Genomic DNA, 19,383 nt, shown 5'->3' with positions numbered 1-19,383 from the left:
AAATTTGACATTTTTTTTCTCCTCGCGCGCGCGCGAACGCCATCGCGGAGCGGAATTAATAAAATTATTCATACATTTTTCGTTATTTTTTTCGTTTTTATTTATTTACCTCGCGTTCGTCGTACGTGGTGATTCACACGCGGAAAAGAACGAGCGATTTCCACGACGCAGCTATTCTTCGCGCGCGCACGGCGAGAAGACGTAGGGCTGGGGGTGCTGCAGCAGCGCCGGCGATAGTGGAAAAGAGAGAAAAATAAGGGGACGGAAGCTTTTTACGAGGAGATTATTAAAAACGGTGGGAAAATATAAGGTGAGGAAGGAGAAGAAAGGGGAGTAAGGGCGGAGAGGTTGAGGAGGGCAAGAGAGGTATAAATGTAGGACGGAGATTTGAGTCGCTCGCAAATTGACGCCTCTTTTCCTCTTCCTCCGCCGACGCCGGGACTCGGAATTCGTGACTCGTCTGCAGCTTATTCGTGAAAAAGGCAGGGATACGCAGGTATGCGTACGCCTACAATTATGTATTATACGTATACACGCAGGAATGAAAAAATGAAATGAGGTAAACGTGAAATTCAGCCTGCACGCTACGCGGTTCGAATTTAACGGAATGTGATTCGCGACGTTGATGCAGGCAGGGGGTAGTCGGTGGCTCTTCATTGGATTCGTCGTCGTCGTTTTTACGAACGTCATCGTCATTCGTCGTCGTTCGTCGCGAGACGAGATTTTGGCGAATGAATTCGTAACGCAGAGCGTGCACGTTGCCATTAGGTATACTTACGCTTTTATTCATAGATCATGTACCTCCGGTATCGAGTTGCCGGGTAATCAAAGCTCCTTATTCGCTTTGACGTATCAGACGCTTTGTGAAATTCATGCGAACTACGACTAGGTAATAGAAAATTTTCTGTCTTGGTACACATTTACGTATGTATGCAAAACTTGGTAGCGAATAGCTTGAACTTTGTAAGCCCGATGTACGAGAAGGAGGAAGTTGTACGTGAGAATCTTTTATCGCGGGGCACACAATGATAAACTTGGGGATTAATTAATTGGAGGAGGCGAACGACTGTATAGGGTCTCCAAATTTCGTTAGGGAATCGAATTCGAGGGTTGAGAACTTTGACTCGCCCCCGCGCGTCATCGAGTACAAAGAATATGACGTATTTACTTTGTACGAGCATTGGAACGGAATTTTTGCGAAACGCTACCGATTTCATTCATTCGTTTATTTATTTATTTATTCGTTCGTTTTTTATTTACCTTTGTCGAGCGATGTGGCGAGGAGAATCGTTGGAAGGAATAAAAAGACCATGTACCACGAGAGCCGGTCCTGCATTATCAGAGCCTTCCGAGTCCTCCTGTAACAATAAAATGAATGTATAAAAATAAAGGATTCGGAGAGAGAGAGAGAAGAAAAATAGACGAGGGAGAGAAATAACAAAGAAAATTGCAGTCCATTGAAATTGTATTCAAAGTTCTCTTTATTTTCCACCCGAAGAACGATCTCGCGAAGCACCGCGGACTCGGACCACGCGCGTGCCCGCGGCTCCCATTCCAATCGGATTCCCGATCATGATTGCGATTGTAAAATCGACAACGAGTTTCACCTACTCCGCGATAAAGATCTTTTTCGTCGACCGTTAGATCGCGGCGGGGGTAGGGATTTCGCCGGATACCCTTTCTTCCTTAATTAAGGACCCCTATAGTCGTACCCCGCACATACGAACTCATTGTCGGCTATACGTGTTGGTCTTACGCTCGCGTTCACCCTTCACCGTGCCACGTTAGTTGCGGCGAGACTCCTTTTCCTACCGCTTGTAAAACCGACACGGAACATAAAGGGAGTATAGGTAAAATCGTTTAAGGTACTAAATAACCTGAAAACTTTTGTTCTCTCAAGAATCGCTTCGTTCTCTACACTAACTTTAATTAATTAGCCTCGGCTTAAGCCGTTGTTACTTGTTTTTCGTGCATCCCCTTACACCGGCGGGCTATTTAACGATGCTGTACGTAGTACGTATTACACGAGTGTACAATACAGTTGACCGGTCCTCGGAAAACCCGAAGATGATCACATTTTCGCATCACCGGACGATTTCTATTTCATTTCGATTTTTTTCTCCACCTTATAGAGCTGCTTTACCGCCATTTTTCAGCTTTCACCCGGTGGATTTTTTGTTTCCTTGATTTAATTTTTTTTTCACAATTAAACGAACCTTTTTCTGGGATCCACCCGTAGGAAATTGGCACCCTGCTCTCTTATTAATTGGATTTCGAACGAGCCCGATTAAACCGAGGAAGCGGAGCCCGATGCCCGCAAAACTTTTGGGTAAACGACTTTCCTCTCTTCTCTCCGCATCTATCCAGAAATATTTCTCATCTATGCCGACTTTATTTATTGTTCTATCTCGTCAACCGCAACGATAACGACGATCGCATCAATCGCGCGATAATTCCGAGGGTGTAATTAAAAATATCCGCTTAAAAGATCTCATTATATTTTGTTTCGCATTTTCTTTACGTCTCCTTTTTTTATTCATTACTTTTTGGTGTTGTACGAGTACAGGTAGGCGGAGATATATGTCGAGTACGTAATCTGTACCCACATTATACGTACGTATAGGTGTATATTCATATGCAGATGCAGAGGGTGCTTGGAAAGAAGGAGGAGAGACAGGGGAGAAAGTAACCCTCGAAGTAATTTCAAGTATCTTTCACCCTCAGTAGTTGGAATCGCGTTGCCGCGTGTACACGTTGCGTGAGCTAAATAAGCAGAACTCACTTTGATCCTTGATGCTCGAATTTATCTTTTCACCTGATGCTGTTTTTTTTAATTAAAAGGAACACCTGGCTACACGGTATGCCTGCCGTATACGCGCGTACGTCCCCGAACCGCCCTCGGGGTGCGTCGGGTGACGAGTCTGTCATTTTTGAATTTTTAACCGAGCTTATTTTTCCCCTGGTTCAATTTTTTCTGTTTCTCACCCCAGTTTTCTCCTACCCCTTTTGCGAAATCGAAATAATTATATGGAATGAAAAAACAATGAAAAATGTACGTTCGAAGGACGTAGGAAGGACGAAAAAACAAAGTGGAAGCAGAAAAAAAAAAATCAAACACTCTAATTCCACTTTCTCCTTGTTTTTTTTTTTTTTTCGTCAACTCAATTACCACTAACGAGCTTACCGGTATACCTCATTCCTATTTGCTGGACTTGTAATTAGTATTAGCTAGCTTTTGAGTGTGTATTTAGCGCGAATTGTCTCGTTATCTACTAATTAGTTTAGCTCCTACCTGTGTCCGTCTTAACTCCGTATCAAACACAAAAGTTAACATGCCCGTACACGCGTTACGACCGTACGTACGAACTTGTGATTTCCCAGCAAAAGTCAAAGTCTTGAGAAGCAAGGGGCGAGACTCGAAACGATCCCTCGCAAAAAATAGAAGAATTTCGGAATCGCGACGCGGTCATTTTTCTTTCTCCAATTTTTTCTCTCTACTCGACTCTCATCTCCCCTTACACCCCGCAGAAGTCGACAGGTGACACCGGAGTTCGGTATATAGATGTGACGTCGCTGCGGAGCGATTAAAAAAATTAATAACCACCGGTCGAGACGGTTTCGCGTAAAGTATACGAAGTTGTAGTGAAATTTAAGATCCTTCTTTATTATAACGTCGCAGGTGCGGTTATATTGTAGATCCTGTGCAACGTATAGCGGAGAAGGACGAAGGATTCGCGCGACGAGATGAGCTTTTTCAGAAGTGGATGTACGGCGGTGGGGGAAAGCGCGAGGGAGGGGGTTGAATAGAGCGTAGGATAAGAGAAGAAGCGGAGAGTAATCTTATTCCAACTTTAATTCCAGTCAGGACTGCGCCTAATTATCCTAATTCTCGGAACGACGACTAAAATGAGAACCGGACGAAAATTAGAACGAGGACGCGGCAGATTTCCACCGTTGCACCGTAGGCGCGCGTTACACGTATCCGGAATCACCTATGATGTAGTCGAGGAGTGAGGGGGGAAAAAGATAAAAATAATTGTATAAATACGAACAAATATAAGATCGGAAGTCGTATCGCGTACGATGGGGGAAAACGTCTTGTTTGCGTTTCGCGGAGAAAATCAAGAAAGTTTTCCGCATGGTAAGAGTTATTATGAGAGGAAGAGAATCCTTCCGTATTTGAATTCTTGAAAATGAGAATAAAAATGACAAGAGTCCCGAAGTAAAATAAAATTGGAAGGAAAAAAAAAAACGAAGTAAAACGTTGACAATACCCGAGCGGAGTTGGTATAAGGTCTGCGGATCGGTTGGCTCTCCGTTCGTACGAATGTGTGTATTCAATATTTATGTACGTATACGGGGGCGTATGGGTATTACGTCCGTGTGTATACGGCAACATCGAATTGCACTCGTCGTTTCGGTGAAATATTAGTATATACTTTTATAGAGCAGCAGGTTCTGCTCTATAAAGCTTGACCGTTAAGTAATAAATAACCGTACAATCGGGAGGGACGATCGTTTCGTATGTACGTGTGGATACGTAGCTTACGTAGGCGCGCACGTGTGTGGTATTGGGTGCCCCAAATTTATCGATTTTATACTGATTTAAATCAGATCATTTTTTCGCCCGCTTTAACTCCGCGTTATCCTTACGGCGTATACCTGCCCGCGAGTCTGCGTCGCGGTATCGGCTTCGACGTAATAATGGACCGCCTTATTTCCAACACCGTAAAAAATTCGAAACTAAGAAAAGAATAAGCCGAAAAAAGTTGGTGAAGAAGGGAAAAAAGGAGAGAAGAGAAAAAGAATCACACAATAGAGGGAAAATTGGTAAAGATATATCGCGTACAATATCCTAGTCTGGCCCTTTCAGAAAATACATCAGTCAAAAACGGTGGAACTCGATCATTTATTGTTTTATTGCTCACTTTACGAAAAACGACAAATCTTGGGCGAAATAAAGTTCCAATACCATCGCGTATACCTACTAAATTATTTTCGACTCAATTTTCTTACCGCAATTTATAACATTATAGATCGGTAATGTTTTCGAGTGAATACCCACTTCTCGATAAATTTATGCCGTAATTTCGGTCGAGTATGTTTCAGGTTGTTCTTTTTGGCTCTATTTCTCGTCGGGGAAAATTAGAGGTAGCTACGTACGGAACAAAAAAAAAAAAGAAGTAATAATCTTGATAATTATTACCAGAATTAATTAGCGAGGTAACCCAGCCAATTTCCTTAATCATTGAATAACGAGTTGCACCGCGTTAGTTTCGTGATAGTTTTCAACGTTGTGCGAGCCGAGTTTTTAAAAATTAATCAATCATCACAAGAAGGGAGGGAAAAGGGAGAAACTGAAGTCGCCCGTAGAAACAAGAAAAAAAAAATAAAAAAAACAAACTACTAATTAAAATCGACGGTTTCAAAGTTGAAATTGACTCGTGAATTTTACATATAATTTTTTTGTGCTTTTTTTCTTCATTCCCTTTCCCCGACAACACGTGCGAGCTACTTGTACGGTACATGATTATAACCGTGACGTGAGCTACGGCCACAGTTGTCATTTTGCGTGTAGAATTTTTATAACTCAATAGTACGGTAGATGACGATGACGAGACTTGTGTCGAGTTGCTTTGCGTCGCGTCGGTGAAACGCTGGTATAAAACCAAGCGAAACGTATACGCCGCGGTCGGGATTTAACGAACCGCGGGGTGTGTTAAAAAACCAAAAGAGGAACAACCAAAAAAATGAATATTCTTTTTTCTTCCCACAACTAACGACGCCGACATCTGTGCATAGTTACACCCCGGAGTGTGAACTATATCGCTTTTTTTACAATCGCATTTTTATTCTACTATTACGGTGTACCGATGAAATATTTCGCGCGGGGTAAATATCAGGATTTTTATCCGGAGTTAATTTCGCCGCAGAAACGAAATGTCGAACAAATATTATAGCTGCAGTTTTGAACAATTGGCGAAGTTAGTGGAACGGGGGAAAAATGAATAAAACAGGCGGAGAGGAGAGGAAGCGTAATACTTGTGGAATTCCGAGGGATGCGAATCGTTGTAATGATAATAATAATGATGATAATTTTCAAGGCCGATTCTTTTGAATTTTTAAATTGAATCGGCGGTTGATTAACTCCCGGTTAGTTGCCGCGGCTGGTATTTTACACATATATTTTTGCAGTGCGATGTGGCGCCGGGATTGACAGTCGAGATCTCTCAAACCTTCGCGGGGGCGAACACCCATACAGATATAACACCCCGCTAACAACCGGAGGTTCTATTATGACGGAAAACAAAAGCGACGGAATAATTCATTTTTATACGGCTCAACGTGCGTCCGTACGCGATACGTGTACGTGCACTTGTACTACTCGTTTGCGCAGATTTATGTACGTGTAGAAGCATAGTTGTTCAACTTCTTCAACCTTCGCACGGGTCAATGTCGTTGGGACGCGATTCGCAATTATTCCAAGCCGGTCAAGCTGAAAGGGAGAGAGAATCGAGATCAGAATTTTTTTCATCATCCCTCGGTCGGTGCACTTGTGGGTGAAAACTTTTGCGACCGTAACAAGCGGGGGTGGCTCGTTCGCACGAGTCGTGTTCGCCTCCCCCACATTTGCTATATCCGACGGATTTTCTCGTAGAAATAGTTATTTATAGCATGACTAAAATCTAAACAGAGGTATTCCCTAAACCCGTGGGACAAGATCATTATTTCCCAATTTTCTCCCCCGGCGCGACCTCGCGGAGCTTTTTCTTCTCCGCTTTCCTCTTTCTTTCCTGTCCCACCGACGGGGGTTGGTTGGTTGGTTGGTTGGTCGCTCCCCCTGAAAAGGGATCCTCTTCCTATCCAATCCCTTCTTCTATCTTCGGCTCGGGTTTCCATCCTGCTTCTCCGGCATGGATTGGACTTTCATTGATCGTCGAATTCTGGAATTGGGAGGACGGGGAAACAGCGAGAAGACTATGGATGGGAAGAGGAGGAGGAGGGGGAGGATAAGACCGGTGGAATGGAACGCCGTAGAAAGAGAGGGATATATATGACGTATACGTGGAAAAGTGAGGAGGGGGGGAGAACGTCGTTGAAAAATTATACCCGTTTAACGGTAATGAGTCGTGCAAAGGGCCGAAGCCTAAAGTCGGTCGAGTCGAGGGGGAGGAAGAGAGAATGAAGCTGCTTTCGCACCGTAGGTACGGCGAAGACTCGCCAAAGAGAAAAGAAAGAATCGAACCGGAGTGGTTGGGAAAGAGATTCCTTTGCCGAAAACATTCCATCAGAGCTTCGGCCTTTCCCCTTTTCTCCCGTTCTCTCTCTCATTCCCTCTCTTTCATTTCTGACCTCTGGAGAGAGGGTGGTATCGTTGCACACACAGATAACGCAAACCGGACCACTCGCTACCGAGGTATACACGTATATAAATAGGCGATTCCGACCATTCGTTTAATTAATTCGACTTCATTGGGTCGACATACCTTGTATACCTTTATAGCCAAGCTTTGCACGCGTTCGTTGGAAAAAAGGGTATCGAAATCGAGAGGTGGAAGTCGGTGGAAAAAATTGGACCGCGATTTTTCAGGGGGTGCGGAACGACGCCTTATATGTATCATGATTTATTTATTGATTTTTTATGCCCTCGATTTTTCCCCGTTCCCCGTTTCCGAGTCACTTGATCTTCCGACGTATATCTGGCCTGCGGTTAATCGAGAAATCAGACCCGCGATGGAAATGAAAAAAAAAAGAGAAATGCTCAATCCACCAGAAGAGGAATAAATTAAATTTTTACACTCGATTGATTCAGGTTAATCGTTAAATCTCATTTGAAAAGCCAATCGTCTTGACGAATTGCGAATAAAGTGTCGAGAGGTGCCCCGGATTCGAAAATGTCGTTATCGCATTTTTCCACGTTATTTCGTCGTCGTGATCCCGTGGAAAATGTTACGCTACTCAAAAATCTGTGAGTTACTTCGATAATTGATACGAAAAGTGTCAAAAATGCAGCGTATCTCGTCGGGGGCGAAGAAAGTCCAAATGAAATTCAGAATCTCGTTCGAAAGCCATTCCCCGAAAAGATAATTTACGGAAATAAGGCTATTCGAAAATTATCATTGAATATTTAATTCTTCCATTAGTCCGTTTGCCTTGTTTAGTATTACCATTAGCGAGATTTTTTTCATCGTCATTATCATTATGTCTCAGATTGTTTTTTGCTTCTGCTCCCTTTTCCTTTTCGCTTCCACTTCAACGCCACTTCGGCGTTCATTTAACTGAAAATTAATCAATGTATATGCCGGGGAATGGAATTTTTACTGTTTAAAGTTTAATTAATCCCCCAGTTTTCTCGTTTCCACGGCCTGCAGCAGCGGCAGCTCCAACAGCGGCACAACCCAGTCGGATCTACATGCGCACGTATCCGTAACCATGCGTCCGCGGATCGGCTGTGGGAGATGAATTCTGGAGTTTCGATTAAATAACTCATAGAGTGAGATAGAGGGTGTATAATGTATACCGCTTTGCATATTCGCGGTGTATCAAATGAAACAACGATTGCATAACCGACGGAATAAAAAGTATTTCGAAAGCAAAAAATTGATAAAAATTCAAATGAGTCGAATTTATTTGTTTATTCATTCGGGGACTTTTTTTTTTTTCTCTCTCTTCATTTTATTCAATTCTCCTCCAGCGGCGGTACGTAGACGAGAGAACGATAAATCGATGGGGCATTCGGCATACGCGAAATACATGTTGCAGAGAAAGTTTGAAGCAGCGAGACGAACTGAAACGTCACCAGTATATATCGTGCAGGGGTAGCAGCGGCTGATGTGAGCAAAGTATAGAGCGGAGAGAAAAGAGTAAGGAAGGAAAGCTAGTTGAATGCGATTCGGTAAGTCTATAATTACTATTCGCTTCTTTACCTCTCTGCAGTAACGTACAATGGGGGGCGGCTCGGCGTTTCACAATGCTTCGGGTAAACCCAATAAAAGCCGTCTGTAATGAGACGCCTCGTCTCGCCTTGCTTCACCCTCAGCATTTCGCTTTTTACTTTTTTTTTTTTTTTTTCCACTTTTCCTTTTTTTCCCTTTTTCTCCTCCTCTTCGCTCTCACCTCTCGATCTTATACACCTACCCGGAGCTCGCAGCGCAACCCCCGGCTCGCTTCGAGTTTCGGTACCTCGGCCCATTTTTCATTCACTTTTCTTTCACTCTTCTTTCATTTTTCTTCTAATTTCTTTTTCTTTCCTCTCCTTATAATAAACATATATATCTATCGGTTTTTTCATCCCGTTTCTTTTTCACTCTTCTTCCTTCATTTTTGGCCCCGTCTTTTATCATACCTATCTGCATACGTATATCTGTGTATATGCGCTATAAGTATACGGACATCGAGAACTATTCCTATAATGCTTATTCTATCCACTTCGTTTCCTCTCCACCCTGCAGGGAAAACGTATTATATTATACGGCTACAGATGAATGAAACTTGTAGGTTTCGTTTCCGCATATTCTACCCTATGCATACCTCTGTACGGATATACTCAGCCGAACGGCCGAATTATTATTATCATCGCTGTTATTATTCGTATTATATGTATACGTCATTCTTTGTCAAACTTTCCGACACCGAAAGTTTCGGCAAACATATATGTATGTACCTCTCTGCCATTCGAATCGATATCACGTGCGATGTGCGTATCCCCAACGATCGCTCACGTCGAATTTCTATAACGGATTATCACGAATGGCTGGATAATCCAACAAAGACGTATGAATTTCAATCGTAGCGATCGAAAGATGACCAATTAATCGCTTTGTAAAAAATCACGGGGATCGTGTACGTTGCGAGGTCAATTATTATACAGTGCGATTTTTGTAAAACTGCTTGCGATCACCCTATGCTCGAAATATTCGAATTTCTCGGCCTACGAGCGAACCCGAGTTGTGCTGGAGTCCGGGGTAGCCAGCAGCGCAGCGCTTTGTTGAGGGTCGTCACCTCGAAGGTCGTAGATCATAACAAGGCGCTTACGCCCGTGACTACGCCGACTCCAGCGTAGCTCTCGGGTTCGCTCGTAGACCGAGAAATTCGAATATTTTGAACATAGGTTGATCGCGACCCGTTTCACCAGAATCGCACGATGAAAGGCGTGTACGTGCGATGGATGTTACACGTACGCGTCCGCCGTGAAATAATGATTATATTTTTTCTTTTTAGTTGATCACGTTATCTAATTTCACGAAACGTGTCCAGGTGGCTTTTTTCATTCGTTCGCAAGATCGTTTTTCTTCCACTGCCTCGTGTTTTTTTTTTGTTCACTCGCTATACACGGACCTCCCCTCATACTTCGTTCCCTTCGTCATAACTTCGCGGTAATTAGCCTCCGGAGGCCGATTAATTATCGGTAGGGTATTATTAATTTCAATGTAGGTTCCTAAGAGCCTTTTACCTACTTGGTCATCGTTGAGGGATCTTTAATTATCATCGTTATTATTATTACTTGATACTCATTACTCGTCGTCATCGACCGTGTCCCACCCACTCACCGTATCAGATACCTTCGAATACATATATCGTACGATCGCTTTTGTAAAAACTTGTCGAATTAGGACGGATGAAAGATTCATTTTTAGTGGAAGGGCCGACCGTGTAATTGAACTGTATAAACCGTGGAGTTACATAAATTTTCTTCGAAATTGTCGAAACCCTACTTTTATGGAAAAAATTTGTTCGAATCGTATCCCATGGAAATATCGTTATACCGCCGTTTTCTTCCCCCTGCAATCGTCCCATTTCGTTTTAGATTAGACTGTTTTATAAGCTTTAAAAGAGACGGGCGAGAGCGGGGGCATCTGGGCTTGTTCCCGTCGTCTTTTCCCAGGCCCTTTGATAATTTCATAGGATATAGATATTTCGGTAGCATGGAAAGTTAGAAAGTCCCGAGAGTTACTTTCTCACAAAAGTTACGCCCCACTCCTCTCATTCCCTTTCTCCGTCGTCTTCTTCTTCTACTTCTTCGTCTCCTCCGTCATCTTTTCGGAGCTTTCCGGACCTCTATTTTCCTTCGCTATCCCCTTTGCCGAATTTATCCTGCATCGCAGGGCCGCCCACCCGGATCCCCTCCGCCTCGTCAACCTGACCGCAAATTTCTCTGACAAAAAAAAATTATTTGCCCGGTCAGCCAATATTTCCGCGACGACGAGTCTATTCGTTGGAAATATTTCACCCTCAAATTCCTTGCTACCCTTTCTGATTTTCATTTTACATCCTTGTTCGCGAATTCCATTATCCATACGTATAATATGGACGGGTTCTAATACTTTGCTACGATACAGAGTTACCGACGATGCAATTTAGCTGTGAGCTCAAAATATATCATCGTATAAAATGTTATCATCATTGTTTCAAACGACGAAAGTTCTCGCTGTTTAGAGTACACGATAAATAATTGAATAGTTGCGTATGCAAAAGTTTCGGAGCGGCGAAATGCTAAATTTCACTTGAATTTCCTTCCTGTGCTTTTTTTCCTCTTTTCCATTTCACGTCCAGTGTATCCGGGGTACACAGGTATTCGCCGATCACCTGTTCCTCTGTTTCGGAATATCATACGTACGTTTCGTACGTTCGCGGTACGGCAAATTTATGTAAATTATTCACGCCGTTATTATTTATCACACAGTCTCGTGCGTATTATCATTTTTGGCACGCTTCGATCGATCTTTTATCATACGCGATTCGGATGATATTTAATGAAAATCATAATCGTTATAACGACGATACAACGATGGAAATAATAATAGTACATTCGCACGCGTGTGCGTCGATTTTAATGCCTGAAGCGTCGTCGTCGTCGTCGTCGTCGTCGTCGTCGAACGGGGCTGGTATATCGCACGTGTATCGAAAAGCTGAAAAATGCCATTGTGAATAAATATAAATGTAAATTATATATCCGTCGGCACATAGAATACAATGGAATTATGTACCTTTGGTAACGATTTATATCGGCGTTCGATAGAAACGTTTCTCCGCCGTCATAACACGAAGAAGGTATAAGATTATTATAAATAAAAACGCAGCATAACGGCGGGTATATAGGTATTCTCGGAACTGAGAAAAAGCTCGGATGAAAGCTCGCTCGTATTCTTGAAATTTTTTCTTTTCACCTATTCACCAGGGGCCAGCCGGTAGCTTTCTTTCTAAGGTCGAGGGAAAGGATAGAAAAATTCTCATCAATATATCTTCTAGATGCTTTTAGCGCCAGAAGCAGAAAAGCTCTTCCTATTTTTCATTATTTTTATTGTTACCGTTGTTGTTATTATCGTCATCCCCGTCGTTATCATTATTAACGGTATACGAAAGGCAAATATAATACACATCGTAATTGCTCCGATTGTTTTTTTCCTAATTAATTTTCCCGATCATTTTCATAGATTTTTCTTATCGTTGCGCGAGCTTCGCAGGGTTCACCGTCGCGGTAATTTTCGCAATTTCCATTTCGAAGAAACGTCGTCGGATATCGGATCGAATCGTCGTGCGGACGGATACCCAACGGTTGTCGTTAGTTTTTATTTCGAAAACGCGCGATCAATTTTAACTGCGAATTCGAATGCCGAGATTAAAGTGGTGGAGTCCGCTGTGCAGGGAGAGTGAAATTTATGCAAAAATGGCACGGCGTAATCCAAATATGGCTGCGCGGCGTACATAGATATATCATAGGTGGTGTTCATCCCCATGGTGGGTGCATAGAAATATGGCCAGTTAGTATAACGGAGCTTTTCCCATTGAATACGCTCTTACGGAGGTAGTTCCGGTAACTAAACGGATAAATTGTCTGGGTGGTTGGTTTCAAACGAGCGGGGGGGGAGGGAGGAAAAAGAGAGGGAAACTACAGCGGGATATAACTGTATAACTGGAAAAGGTGACGGTGGTCGCCGCTGCCGCTGCTTTAGGATCTCGTGCGCGGCTACAGCGGCTAAAGGGGCGAAGGAATAAGCAGACGAAGAAGGAGAAGAATAAAAGGAAGAGTGTACCGGAGAAAGGAAGGAGAGGAAGGGGCCACCTTTTATTGCTACTCTTACGTCTTACACCGCGAGTTCTCTCTATTCTTGCCGTATAATATCCACCTCGTTCGTTCGCCGGGCGTCGCGTCAACCCCCTCGGAGAAAGTTAAGAGTCGGGTCGAGGAAGGGGTGGGGTCAAACCCAACCGGGTCTGGAAACACGTCCGGTCTATTGTCCCCGTATACCAAAGAACGTCAAAGACACCCGCTACCACCGCCATCGACGGAGCCACCGCAAACGTTGCGCGACGCCGACGTTCTTTCCCCCAGGGATGACAAGATTCCTTTCCCGATGCTACTATGGAATATGTGTAGCTATTGTACACGGCTACACACACACACACACACACACAACATCTTGTCTGTAACCCCTTCGGGCTGCTGTGCGGAATGTTCTACTTTTCCGTATATCTCGCATCTATGGGTAGGGCGTACGCGTACGATCGGTGGTCCGAGAATCTCGATCGAGGTACTTGAAAAATCATCGCGCGAGAACGGTCGAGTCGAGTTTCGGTTCGTCCGATTGAAAATCAAAGTAACGTCTCGCTTTTTCCTTTTTTCGGGTGATTCGCGTCGACCACCGAGAATCCGAACGGGGTATCGTCCGCGAGTGAACCGAATCATGAGAATCTAATTTCCATTCGAGTTTCGGCAGACGATGCGCCCCAACGGTGGCGTTACCAATTTTTCGCAACGGTTTGCACCCTCCCGGTACCGCGGGGGTTGTATCTTTTGATTCTCGCTTTTCGACTTTCAAATTCATTTTTCCATTTCTCCCTCTTTTAATCGAGTAACAGAGCGCAAAAGAGTTCCTTTTGCATATTCATGCGACACATAGGCATACGCGACAAAATCGTATTTATTACACCTCGTACGCCCGCGGCTTATTTCTATTTTTCTTATTTCCCTCCCTCTCGCGTTTTCTCTTCTTTCTTTCTTTCTTTCTTTCTTGTTGCCTTTTTTTCCCGTCACGATTCTCTACCCGGCTTATACGTGTCCTCGGGTAAATTTCGCCCCCGTACTATACTTGCAACCCCCCCGTGAGTTTCTGATACCGTCGCCATATTGGCACATTTTTTGGTACCAGGTGTCGCGGATTATCGCAGCTGCCCACTTTCAAGGCGCGCGCACGACGGAGTAAAAGCTGCAGGGGACAAAAAATACGAAGAAAAAGATAGAGAGAAAAGCCGGGAGAAGGAGGAAAGAGGAAAGAAGCGGGGACGAGGTCGAAGGTAGAACTATTGATGACATTATATTGAGGATGACAGTCACGCGACGCGTTGTTCTCTTCAAATTTTCACCGTAGGGGTGGCATAAACGCCCGTATACCTACGTCTGACTCGCGCGGAAAGAAAGAGAAAACTCAATTTATTCAGAGTTTGGTAACACGTACGAACAAACCGACTCGCGTATCCGCACAAGTACGACTTTCTTCCTCTCCTTCTTCCTCGCTTGTAACACACCTGTAATTGCGCACGTATCGTCGAAAGCTTTGCCATGGAACTCGATGAAGTAGTCTCGAATTTGTTTTCTTTTTTTATCCAAGCTATTTGTACGCATCGAATTTTTCCCAGACGATCCGGAGCTTTCGCTTCTCATAGAACTCCGGTGTTGAAATAATTCTATTGTAACGCAAAGCTCTACCCCCAGCGTCACCCGAATGTCTGAACGGTTTTCTCGGTATATTATTTTTTCCTATTTCCATTCGTGCACTTCGCTTTCGTTTCGTGTAATCCTTGCGTACGTGCAAGTGCAACGCGTACGTGGGTACGACACGAGAAAACAGAACGGCAGAGGGTGTGCAATTTTCGAGAGGATGCGAACGTGGGGGAAAAAATGTGTGTAACGAGAAGATCAGGGGGATGACGAGGAGGCGCGAGAGAAGGGCTTCGGCATCCGTTCCGATTGCAATTGCGTGTAACAGGGGGTCGGCAATTGGCTTAAATTTTCCTACGTTTTGTCTTTTTGTTGTTGTGTCAGGGAAAAGCTGAGGAGTATCGCAAGAAAATGGCGGCGCCTGCGCGCTCGTATCGACTTTACCCCCGAGCGAACCTGCAACGGCAACCCCGAAGCTCCGGCGGTACGATCTTAACGCTCTCGAAGCCCCTTTGCAGGCCCTTTTGTCGCTGATATACAGGTATAGAGTGTAGCTCACTCCCTTGCCCTCCCCCACACACAGCCCCTCGGCAGCCCCTCGGCAGCCGCGACTCGTGACTCGACCCTCCTCAGCGCCGGGGCACGGCAACCGGCGCATTATTATTAATATCTCTGTTAATAATACAGAAGTTTGGTAGAAGCCTCGCGCTAACCTGAACCCACCCCGTGAAAACCACCCCCTCGCCCGACACATCTACGTGTTTATTGCACCGGCACATTTCCCCTGATCTATACGCTTTGAAATATATATATTTCGCTTTTATTTTCAACCCGGAGATACCGAGAAAAAAAGGCGTGAGCGCAATATTGTGAGAAAAAAAAAACAAATTTGAAAGATGAAAAATGTAGCGCACACGCGTCGCTTGGACGATTCTCACAGGAGTTTGACAATCTCTTTTTTTTTCTCTCGCACCGCGAGCGTACGTTGAGAAAAGCAGATTTTTTTTCTCCTCGCGCTGCGTAACGTTTTTCATATTGAACCGGTTTTTTTTACGTCGCATCATATAAATCGGGTAGAAAATATTTTCATTTTGTTTTATATGAGATGGTAAAAATGGGATAAGGTACGTACCGGCAATGTAGACGGTAATAATCGGTTTAGTTTGAAGGGAAGGATTGACAGAGGAGGAGGGGGAGGAGGGGGAGGAGGAAACTTGAATTTGTAGCAGAGATCGTACAAGGGAATAACGGCGAGCGTGGCGGGGGTAAAAAGCTCGACTCGTGTCCGAGCATATTTGTTACACAAAGTTCGGGTGGTAAAATATTTAGTGTTTTTAAAGGACCGACACGCCGCTGCAGTGCAGGAAAAAGGATTTCGCGCTCTTTTGTAGCGTGTACCTTTGTGTGTACCCGGCGATATACGGCGGACCGCCACCGCTGCGCGAAATGCCTTTTTCATTGCCCTGGAAAAGTGACAAAAAAAGCCCTGAGCGCGCGCATCTCCTTTTGCAGGATCCTTTTCCTCTCAATTTCGGTAAGCTTCGACGATATGATAATCGTAAAGGTACCTGTTTTTATACACGTGCGCGTAAAATCGTTGTCGCGCGAGTGATTTTTATAGGAGAATGTTTCGTCGCTCAAAAAATGACGATATTTACCCATCGAGTGTCCAGATATTTCATTTGCCACTCACACGTTCGATTGCAACATTATTTTGACGACGGATAAAATTATTTATAATGTATTTTTCACGTGAATCCGGTGGGGCGTACAACGGGCATTCGAGGGGGAATACAAACGACGGGTAGATCGATGCGGGGTGATCGACATTTTTGAATATAACCGGCAGCTTCTATCATCCGAGTATAACATCCTGAACCGAAGAGTTAAGAATGACAGATCGAAAGCCTCTGTCGTTTGACACTTTTTACACCACCAACGGCACATCCCGCAATTTCTATCTCCGCGTATATCACCCGCGTCATATCGCGCACGAATATAGATATAACAGCGTCGTCGTATCGAAATATCAAAATAGCCTTTAGAAAACGGGGCGCACCCCGCGGCTGACGCGTTTTTTTTTTCTCTCTCTCTCTCTTCACATCGACCGTTTCGCGCCACCCTCTGCCTCGAAATATATACCGATTTTTCAACCGATTTTCGGCGGTACGAAAGGAATCACGGCGGAGCCAACCGGCACCGAACTCGCGCGAATCGTTCCGATCAAACTTTTGACAGCGGTGCGAGTCACGACCCTTTCGAAGCGATGACTGTAGTTAACGCCGCTATAATTTCGCGTAACTTACACGGTGTAAGATGTGGAGGTGTAGATGTAGCTGGTAATTAGTTCCACGGTTCGGGTACACTCCTCTGTCATGAGAAATGTAACGCCTACCGACAAACGGCTGGGCCGTTAGTTGATGGGGTGTATTACGGGTGAGGCGGGGGTAAGGATTCGACGGTGGTGGCGTGGTTCGCTTTCGATATTGGCGCAACCGTACTACCGGGTAGGTACGGGAGGTCGGGATAAGCAGCCGCGTTATAACGCAAGTTTCCGAATCCCGAACACCTGACAGACAAACTAACTGACGGGTATAATCCGAGCTATTCCATCGCGTTACGGGTCGAAATTTTCCAACGATTCAAAACTTGATCCGGAGTTGGGTTCGCCGAATGGTTCGCACGATACGTACACCTACACGTACACGTGACGCACACCCCCGTACGCCAATCCCGACGTTTCTATACGCGCGCCCGAGTTTCGTTGACGTCTAACAACTTGTAATTAATTTACCATAATGGGACAGAAATTAGGAAACCGAACTCGGAGAGCGAAGGGGATAAAGATCAACGAAAGTGAGATACGCCGCTGCGCCGAAGAGACGGGGGAGGGGAACGAAAAATGAAGAAACGCCGACATCTTCGCCGGTTGAGTTTCCCCGAATGAAAATTGTCGGATATAATCGTTTCGCCGGGATAGCTTCGTAATCGGTCGCGACTTAATTCTCTAAGCTGTTCTTAAGTTGCGTGGAAAATATCTCGCCGGGGGGGATTCGTACCTACGTACGTACGTACGTACGTGTACACACACACACGTATTCCCCCGACTGCGAACAGTTCGTTGGGCAAAGTTGCTCGGGAATCAGGTCGAATAGAGAAGCTCGTGGAACCCGAGTGCGGAGAGTGCAGCGGGCGATAGCCCTGCATCTTCGACTACGTGCGCGTTTACGTCGTGTGTACCGGGTACGTGTGTACGGGTTACGTACGTGTGCAACGCCGGGCGTGACACTGTAAGTTCAAGCGGCATTAAGGGCTTCCATCCTTTAGTGCGGCGCTGCGTTGCGCCGTGCTCCTCCGCAGGCCGCAGTCGGGTGAAATATAGCCTCGGTGGATCGCGAGCCAACAAAAATGCAACGCGAAACACCCCCGACCGACCCCACCTTGCTTCCCTCGGCCGCGGTATAACGGATGAGAAGTGTAAAAGATGCATCGGTTTACCTGCTGCACAACCCCTGAAACAACCCGACCGAACAACCGCGCTCACCCGAATGGGGGGGGGGGGAGGGGGAAGTTTGTACGCGTTCGCGCGGGGGTGATCCCGTGAAATACGCGATTTCGAATCCCTCATTTTCGGGCGATGTCGTCGATACGCGGAGTGTCCTCGTAGATTCCTCGTCGCTAAGAAGGACGTATTCTAAAACATCGACCTCGAAAGGATCAACGGCGCGTACGTAGTGAGGGTTCGCGTGAAAATCGATGATATCCGAGTAATTTTCGAGTAATCCGTTGATATTTCTCCGACCCCCGTTGGGGCATGCGGGGGCGAACGTCGAAGCGTGAAATTCGGACGTTCGTTCGCCGGGAGTAAAAAGAACCCGCTTTTTTCTATTATATTTGAAATTCAGGGACACATGCTATTTGGGGTGGAGATAGGATTTGTGGCGCGCATACGGACATTTCTTTGCATGTAGACGAAACCACGGCAACGTCCGTGTTGCCGCGCGTCACACAGAGTCGAATCAATGCCTCCGTTACCGGTACCACCCTACCGTGCAGGTGCCGGTGGCCGCAGGCGAAATATGGGCAGGTGGTGCAGGCGGAGGTCGGAGCAAATATCGATTCGATTCTATCGCTCGTTTCTACGATACACGCATACGTAGGGTGTACGTGTACGCGATACATCGGCGATGGTACGTTCGTCGGCCCGTCGCCGATGGGATTGTGAGAATCCCACGGAATGAATGTTTGAATGTTGTCTTTTTTTTCTTTCTCTCTCATCTCTCCTCTTTTTTTTCCATTTTCTCCATCACATGGTGCATGCACTTTTTGAAGCTCTATTTCAACGCAAAACGCCAACGCTAACGTCAGATCTACGTGTATTGCTCTGTGCATACGGTATATCCAGACATACGTATACGTATATAGCCACTGTTTCGCAGAGTGAAAACATTTTCAAATCGTAGAACGATTCGGACAGGAACTCTATTTAAACAACCGACGAATAATATCACCATTAACCTGTCCTATATTTATACGAAAAACACTCTGTGTTTTAAAAATACCACCTCTGCAATTTTAGAGCTTCGATTAACGGCTGAAATCTACGGTACGCTGCGGAGCGTTTTTAATTTTCTTTTTTTCATCATTTTTCGTTCCTTTTTTCGTTTGTAGATTCGGTAAGTTTTATTTTATTTTATTTTTCTTCTTTTATTCATGATACGTCA

General features: G+C 44.9%; 1 protein-coding gene across 1 annotated transcript in view; it reads right to left on the bottom strand.

Annotated features, from left to right (window-relative positions):
- Positions 1-19,383, bottom strand: part of LOC105683485 (hemicentin-2) — a 115,440-nt gene that overhangs the window by 51,351 nt on the left and 44,706 nt on the right. The window contains exon 2 of the mRNA XM_048657746.1: positions 1,261-1,358. Within this exon, the coding sequence (XP_048513703.1) occupies positions 1,261-1,336 (76 nt within the window). The 5' untranslated portion in view covers positions 1,337-1,358. The remainder of the gene's footprint in view (positions 1-1,260; positions 1,359-19,383) is intronic.

The sequence above is a fragment of the Athalia rosae genome, chromosome 6 (assembly GCF_917208135.1).
Source record: "Athalia rosae chromosome 6, iyAthRosa1.1, whole genome shotgun sequence".
NCBI lineage: Eukaryota > Metazoa > Arthropoda > Insecta > Hymenoptera > Athaliidae > Athalia > Athalia rosae.
Note: the sequence above shows the minus strand (reverse complement) of the source record. Positions and strands in the feature narration are given on the sequence as shown.